This window comes from Salmo salar, chromosome ssa17, assembly GCF_905237065.1.
Source record: "Salmo salar chromosome ssa17, Ssal_v3.1, whole genome shotgun sequence".
NCBI lineage: Eukaryota > Metazoa > Chordata > Actinopteri > Salmoniformes > Salmonidae > Salmo > Salmo salar.
The window spans coordinates 14,282,464-14,290,000 of NC_059458.1; the positions used below are offsets into that span (position 1 = coordinate 14,282,464).

Here is a 7,537-nt window from a genome sequence, read left to right on the forward strand (position 1 = left end):
TATTGAGCCATATGAATATAATTAATTTGATTGGATATTATTTATGTTCTATAATCTGCACGAAGCTATGTGAGAGTTTTAATAGGCAATAGGCGTGATTATTAACACTAGTACTGTTCTGACATTGTAGTTAATTACCACTTAATCAAGAAAGAGCACGAGGGGTACATGCACATGCTCATTTATTTTAATGACATTTTCACTCAATAGCCTCAGTGCACTCATCCCTTTAAGAAAGATATGAGGATCACACATTGACTGTGTTAATAAAGTGGACCTCTCCACCAATGAATAACTATGGCAAATTATTACGGTGTATTTACTGTGCTAAGTGGAACATGTCTCCAAGCTACATGTACCTTCACATAGGGCTGGGCGATATAGCGTGAATACCGGCATACCGGTATGGATCCACATAAAAGTTTTTATTAAGTGCTAAATAACTGAAAAGTTCAACAAATTGGACTACTTCACTGTCACTTTTGTCCTAGTTTGGTTGAGAATAAAACCGTCAGCATGGAGAAAGCCTGTTAAAATAACTTAACAAAATAACTCATTTGTTGCCATTCTAGGCTCATCCACTAATCATAAAACATATTTGGATCTTGTATTATTCAGGAACATAAAATACCGTCAAATACCACCATACCGTTGTAAACTATAGTGATATAATTTGGCCATATCAGCCAGCCCTACCTTCACGTCAAAGCAAAACCATTTCACTTCAGAGTAAACAATATCATTGCATGATACAATTGCCACTATTCCCTAAATATGTAGAATGAATTGACACCGTTGTTAGAACATCACAAAAGGTTTCTATCTATCTATGGAATCAATGCCCACCATAACTTCATAACACTGAACCATATTCTGGTATGAGATAGGTTGGTATCTTGGTATCTTGGCTGGGAGGGCATCTCTTTAGAATAAAGTAGATTCATTGGCATTTCTGTCTTCCATTCCAAATCATGTCTGCCTTCCCATAAGAAGTGAATCCCTTAGCACCCATGTTTCCATGTTTTTTTGGCAGAGCTCTCGGTTTCCGGTCCTATTCAACACGAGAGCTGAAAAGCGTGAGCCACAAACGTCTCCTTTGTGTCCGCACAGTAGGCCTTGTTCACAAACAATCTTCACACCACCAAAACCATTTTTTACACCACAAATAGAAACTCCAGTGTACAGTACTGTTTCATAGTCACACAATTCATCCTCCAACTCAACAACGATAATATAAACATGACAAGCATCAATAAGCTGTGTCGGTGTTCTGAGAACAACACTACACAGAGTATAAAACAAAAGACAATACAATTAATAAATTAACAGAGATGGTACCGTTGCATAATTACAAAACATAATAACAGTCGGGATGTACAGTAATGAGAGAAAGTGTGTCACTCAGAGAGAGAGAGAGAGAGAGAGAGAGAGAACATACAGTAGAGTGAATGGCAGGTGTGGGTGTGTGTATCCACTGTTGTTTTCTACCCCAGATGGACCTCTTCTGTTCTCCTCCCTATTCCAGGTCCTCATCCTCAGGTGCGATGGTGCTCGTCTGTTCAGAGGTCACACCTGAAAGACAACACACACACACACACACACACACAGATTGGTCATATGTAATAATGGCATACATTCAAAATGCATTAAATCCCGTAGCCAACCCATACGTCCAGAATTTCCATATGGTATGAAATAAACACTTTAATTGTTTGATTAAAGATTGTTTGATTTAGCAGAATAAACATATAGCGCTGCTGCTAATTCCTCCAAAATACTTGTTGAGGAAAAGTCTGTGAAAGACTACAAGGCAAAGTAATTTGTCGTACTTGAGGAGTCATCCTCATTGGTGGACTTCTTCTCATCCTCTATGTAGCCAAAGCTCAGCAGCTTGGACATGCTCACGGGAGCAGTTTTCTTCTCATGGGACCTGTCCATAGTAAAATCACTTTGACTGAGAGGTTGGAAATTCAATTGTGTTAGTGGTTATGTTGAATTTATAAGTTCCAACATTACACAAATTATATATTACACAGGTTATAAAGGTTATACAAATATATCACATACTGACACACATATTTCAGCATATTGGTATTATTAAGCGTGAAGTGAAATTGAATTACAGAACAAACAGTGGATGTCGAAAATAGAGGCAGGCACTCACGTCTTCTTGTATTTGTTGATCTCCATATAACCACCTTGGCTTAGAGACATGTTCTCCATTTGGCTGGACGCATCCGTGACGGTGGGGTTCTGCACACAAGAATACAACCAGTTCAAACCAGTCAGTCAGGCCCAGCACAAGAATACTCATTGTATGAAGTATACACACGCATGGGAAACTTCTAACAATGAAATGGATGACCAAGTAAATTCATGGGTGAAGATATAATGACCAAACTGGTTGGCGGTCAAACAAATGAAATGTTATTACAGTACACTGGTGAAAAACAAGGCAAAGAATTTCAACAGAAGTCCCCACCCAGTCCATTACTGAACGCAAGGATGGAGTCAACTCAAGAGATGAACTGATGAAAAAAATAAAGGGAGGGGATGATGGTAAATGATAACAACTGTGTCAGTGATTAGGGGGTTTGTTGGGGCCATTGAATTCACCTTCTCTTTATAGCTATCACTCTCCCTTTCCCAGGCTGAAATATCATCAGTACCGAAGGGAGCAGCGAGAGGTTGCCTTTTGCCGTATCCTTGACAATCATCAGGGGATGCTGCTTTACTTCCGCTGTAAAGCACAAAACCGAACCCTGGCTTGGACAACTAAAGATACACCACCACCAAGATTCAAGATGTAACTTCCCATTCTAAACATGACCTGTTCATCTGTTTTCAAGACACATACAGACATGACATGATGCAGAACGTTTTGTTAGGCCTGACATATTGTTCCATGATCCCACTTTAGAGAATGAGACATTCCAATAATATTTTCATCAAACAGAGCCAACAAACCAACAGGGGGTGGGGTCCTTACCGCTGAGATTCAGCTGAGAACCAATCAGGTGAGTTGTAGGATTTATTCGGCCTAGCCTCCTCCTTGTTGTCCTCATGCCACAGTAAACCTGTGGAGGACACATAACACGAGGTATTTAAAAGTAGGAACTTGACTAAACGTGGATTCATCTCTTTTGAAAATAAGTATTTTCAATTCCTTTGGAAATTCAATGTGGGAATTCAACGCCTCTCCCCTATTTGACCTAGACGTTTTGTGTGTCTGTATTGAGATGTAGGCTATGTATGTAGTTCTGTCCTTGAGCTGTTTTTGTCTATTAATGTCATGAATTATGTCACGTTTCATGTTTTGTGTGTAACCCCAGGAAGAGTAGCTGCGGCTTTCGCAACAGCTAATGGGGATCCTAATAAAATACAAAATACCAAATGAGTTGAGCATGATATACAAAGCAATTCACTATAATTTGAACTAGCTAATATTATTAGAGCCACACTAATCTGTGTCCAATGAGGCCATAGTAATGACCACGTACTGAAGTGTAAAGCATGTATCTACTGTAAAGCAGCACATAGCTATGACACAAAACATTGTTACCCTTCTGTCCCCCTCCTTTGGCAAGTTTGACATAGTCGGAGTCGGAGTCGAATATTCCCACACGCCTTCCGCTGGTCCTGGCCTCAGGAGCACCCTCAGTGGCTTCCTGGCACAGCCCGGGGATCTGGGAAGTGGGTCCCGTAACACCGTTGGAGGGAGCTTGGCCTGGATAGCCTGTCTTCACGCCTGTAATAAAATGATTAGGTTTTGAAAGGGTGTTGTCACCAGCACTTAAGCCTGCATTTACAGGCAGATGACGTAACTGCCCTGGCTGGCTAGAGAATTCATGGCCTAGATGTAAAAGCTATATTGAGTGATATGGTGTAGCCTCCCTGTATGTAAGCATATCATAACCTCTGCTAAGGTCTCGAAATTTGCGGCAAGGGAGGTAGCTAGCGCACTTGCCCCCTGCAACCAGAAGGTAACTGGTTCAAGCACCACCTCAGTCATTTCTCAATCGCTACATTTGGTGGAAGCAGAGGGATAAATCCACACTCTCTCGGGACTTTTTAGGAATACTCTGCTTAGATCTGGCCCTTTATGACACAAGAGAGTTTGCTTAAATGCTAGGATATTGTATTAGTTGGCACAGATGTCCAGTTAACTGACTACAGCCAGAGGCTAGAATACGTTAGCAAGCTAGCTTACCACCAGGCTTGGTCCGTCTGTGGTTGGGAGCAGCACTCATTTTGGCTGATGATGATTCCAGAATTAGCTGACGGGGTATAATAAAAAGACAAGATAGTTGCAACGTGAGTTAAAAAATGCAAGATAAACTATGCTAACAGTTCTCGCTACATGTAAACCGCACGACAATCGGGTATCCCCCGTTTCAGACACAGAGGGGAGAGGCACACACAACCTTTGTTCCACGCTAGTTAGTGGGATAGCATCCTTTAGCTAGCTAGCTAGCTTTCCACAAAAGCCATCAGGCGTGCACGACTCAATGTTAACATATGAACAACTAGCTAACAGGTTATCATATCATGTTAGTAAATGCACACAGAGTAATGCAATTTTCAGAGAGGAATTGTATGTTTAGAAAAGCTAGCTTACACAATTCGTGTGCCGGTGGGTGTGGAGACCTCGATATGGATGGTTAGCTAATGCGGTTAGCATTTCCTGCTGCACATTCCATGTACATCCGGTCATGTGGTTGTATATGTTATTTATAAAGAAAACACCCAAAACAGAAATATCCTACGAATATACATTACACATGTACATACAATTATTTATATTACAGTTACAATAAACCAATAGATTGACTTCAATTTGAAGACGTTTGTGCCTTTTGGATTTGTAATTCTGTAAGTTATTTGAATGTTCATTTATTACAGAGAATTGCTATTTTCTTCACTCAAAAACAGCGCCATGCATCTTGTACAGGACCATGGACAGCAACCCCGAACAAGCTGCAGCATCACCCTGAACCTTTTCAGCACCACGGACAGCTCGTCATACAACCCCACCTGAAATCCCAGCGTCCAGACCCAGACCAAGACATTTGAGAGATTGACGTACGGAGGCAGAAATTAGGGATTTCCCCAAAGATAGGTCAGCTGCAAAGTCAAAATTGACTGTATTGTAAAAATTCCTGAAAACAAAAATTATCTTTTTGGTCGTAATTTAAGGTTAGGGTTTAGGCATTAAGGATTAATTACTTTGTGGCTCTGCCAGCTAGTGACCCCTCTGCAGAGCTGCCTCCAGAACAAGATTCATGACGAAAAACGCTAACCTGCACCAAGAGCCACACAGATCCAGGCCCAGACCCTAGACCTTAGGCACTAATGTTCACATCCCATACCTCCTTTATGTGGTTTTGAGTGTTCAAGAGACCGAGTCCATTTTCCCCTAAGGGGTGCTTGTACCGCTAGATGGAGCCAGAGGTAAGCTATTCAGAACTATAGGGGGTTGTAAGTCTGCATCCCAAATGTCACCCCTATGGAGTGCACTACTTTTGACCAGAGCCCATGGGATTTATTTGGTGTCTTTACAGATTTGGAACAAAATCAAATGTCAGAAAGATCATTATATCAATGAATTGCCTTTTAAATACTTTATTTCACATTTAGAGTGCAGGTACATGTCATGTTGTCGTTAGATTTTACTGCTTTAATGAAAAGTACAACTCCTGTTGTAGTTATGTGTCACGGATGATTATCCTAACATATACAACATAATACGATAGTTAAACGTTTCAATGGTAACAAACCACAGACAAAGTTGTTATTTTGTTTAAAATACATCAAAATGATATCTCTTTCTAAGAATCTAACGCAATTTGTGCTCATTTCATCAGACAACATATTGTATCAATCTGAGGCCAGTGCATGCAGAAAGCCCTTTGGGTTAGTCTGAAGTGTATGTTATTGAATAAATATATAATTCTAATAAATGAAATGTTAGTAGGAGTAGGCCTATATTCTCTTGCATCTTTGCCTTCTCTGGCTTTGACGCTCCATCCTGGCATACAGCTTTTAGACGTCTTTGCCGCACTCGGGACAAATGATCTCATCGCGGGCCATCAGAAAGCCCCTTCCCACCAGGGAGATGGAGCACTTCTTGCAGTTGAAGCAGTTGTTGTGCCACTGGCGCTCTTCAAACAAGATGTACTTGCTGCCACCCAGACCTGCACAAGCAAGACGAGACAGACACAGAGAGGGAGGGATGGAGAAATTCCTTATAAATTAATCCGGATCACCAATGTAATAATACTCTAATAGATAGTAAGTACATTTTCTGAAAGGAATTCAAAACCCATGAGCTGAGTGCCATGTTTCTATAACAACAGATAGATACCTGACTAGTTAATGTGTGACCTCACTGTAAGTAAGGCAACCTTGAGTTGGAGTCGTTACTACGGAATGTTTTGAGTCGGAGTGAATAGAAGTGAAGAGTATGGCGTGAAAGGATGAGGAACCAGAGTTTGTCAGTCAGGTTTTTTATTGTCACATTGTAAGGAAAAAGTCCTGGTTCTAGTGATACTGAGTGTACAAAACCTTTCTAATATTGAGTTGCAACCCCTTTTGCCCTCAGAACAGCCTCATGGACTCTACAAGGTGTCGAAAGCATTCCAAGCAGATGTTGACCTACACAACCGTTCAAAAGTTTGGGGTCACTTTGAAATGTCCTTGTTTTTAAAAGCACATTTTTTTGCCCATTAAAATAACATCAAATTGATCAGAAATACATTCTTGATACACACGGGAAACTGTTGGGCATCAAAAACCCAGCAGCGTTGCAGTTCATGACACACTCAAACCGGTGCAACTGGCACCTACTACAATACCCCGTTCAAAGGCACTTAAATCTTTTGTCTTGTCCATTCACCCTCTGAATGGCACACAAACAATCTATGTCTCAATTGTCTCACAGATTAAAAATCCTTCTTTAACCTGTCTCCTCCTCTTCATCTACACTGATTGAAGTGGATTTAACAAGTGACATCAATAAGGGATCATAGCTTTCACCTGGATTCACCTGGTCAGTCTGTCATGGAAAGAGCAGGTGTTCTTAATGTTTTGTCCACACAGTGTATAGTTAACTAATCATAGAGGGGTGGATACTAACTTCCTTGTATGTTGAACTTTCACTTTGTCTCCCATTGACATCCATGCATGACTAAGTGAATATCTGACATAAGTGGAAGTTGTGAGTGATCACTCACATTGGCTCATCTTCACACATATCTGTAGTCTCTGGAGCCAATCATAACTTCCACTTATGTCAGATATTCACTTAGTCATGCATGGATGTCAATGGGAGACAAAGTGAGAGTTCAACATACGTACCACTGATAGGGGTGGTGCAGGAGGCACACTTCTTGGAATACAGGTTGCAGAAGCAGTTCAGGCAGTAGGCCAAGTCGTCCCGAGAGGTGAACCGCTGGCCAGACAGCTGCTGCTTACAACCGGTGCACAGGAAGCAGTCCTTATGCCACGGCTGATCGCGATAGGTCACCCCGCCAGTGGT

General features: G+C 41.2%; 2 protein-coding genes across 3 annotated transcripts in view; both read right to left on the reverse strand.

Moving 5' to 3' along the window:
• Positions 1–165: 165 nt before the first annotated feature.
• LOC106575156 (uncharacterized protein C7orf57 homolog) lies at positions 166–4,882 on the reverse strand. 2 transcript variants are annotated; one of them, XM_014151390.2, is made up of 8 exons: positions 4,619–4,882; positions 4,211–4,277; positions 3,563–3,748; positions 2,990–3,077; positions 2,617–2,740; positions 2,165–2,253; positions 1,830–1,930; positions 166–1,572 (listed from the first exon to the last, which is right to left on the reverse strand). In XM_014151390.2, exons 1-8 carry the CDS (start codon positions 4,712–4,714, stop codon positions 1,517–1,519), a joined length of 807 nt encoding a protein of 268 aa, XP_014006865.1. In that variant the 5' UTR covers positions 4,715–4,882; the 3' UTR covers positions 166–1,516. The 2 variants fall into 2 exon arrangements, with proteins under 2 accessions (XP_014006865.1, XP_014006864.1); XM_014151389.2 differs by having other exon boundaries at positions 1,830–1,954; positions 4,619–4,881.
• Positions 4,883–5,606: 724 nt separating this feature from the next.
• LOC106575241 (four and a half LIM domains protein 2-like) overlaps positions 5,607–7,537 on the reverse strand; it is an 18,993-nt gene continuing 17,062 nt past the window's right edge. Inside the window, exons 5-6 of the mRNA XM_014151627.2 lie at positions 7,357–7,537; positions 5,607–6,194 (exon numbers count right to left, since the gene is read on the reverse strand). The exon at positions 7,357–7,537 is cut by the window's right edge and continues 6 nt beyond it. Of these exons, the coding sequence (XP_014007102.1) occupies positions 6,043–6,194; positions 7,357–7,537 (333 nt within the window). The 3' untranslated portion in view covers positions 5,607–6,042. The remainder of the gene's footprint in view (positions 6,195–7,356) is intronic.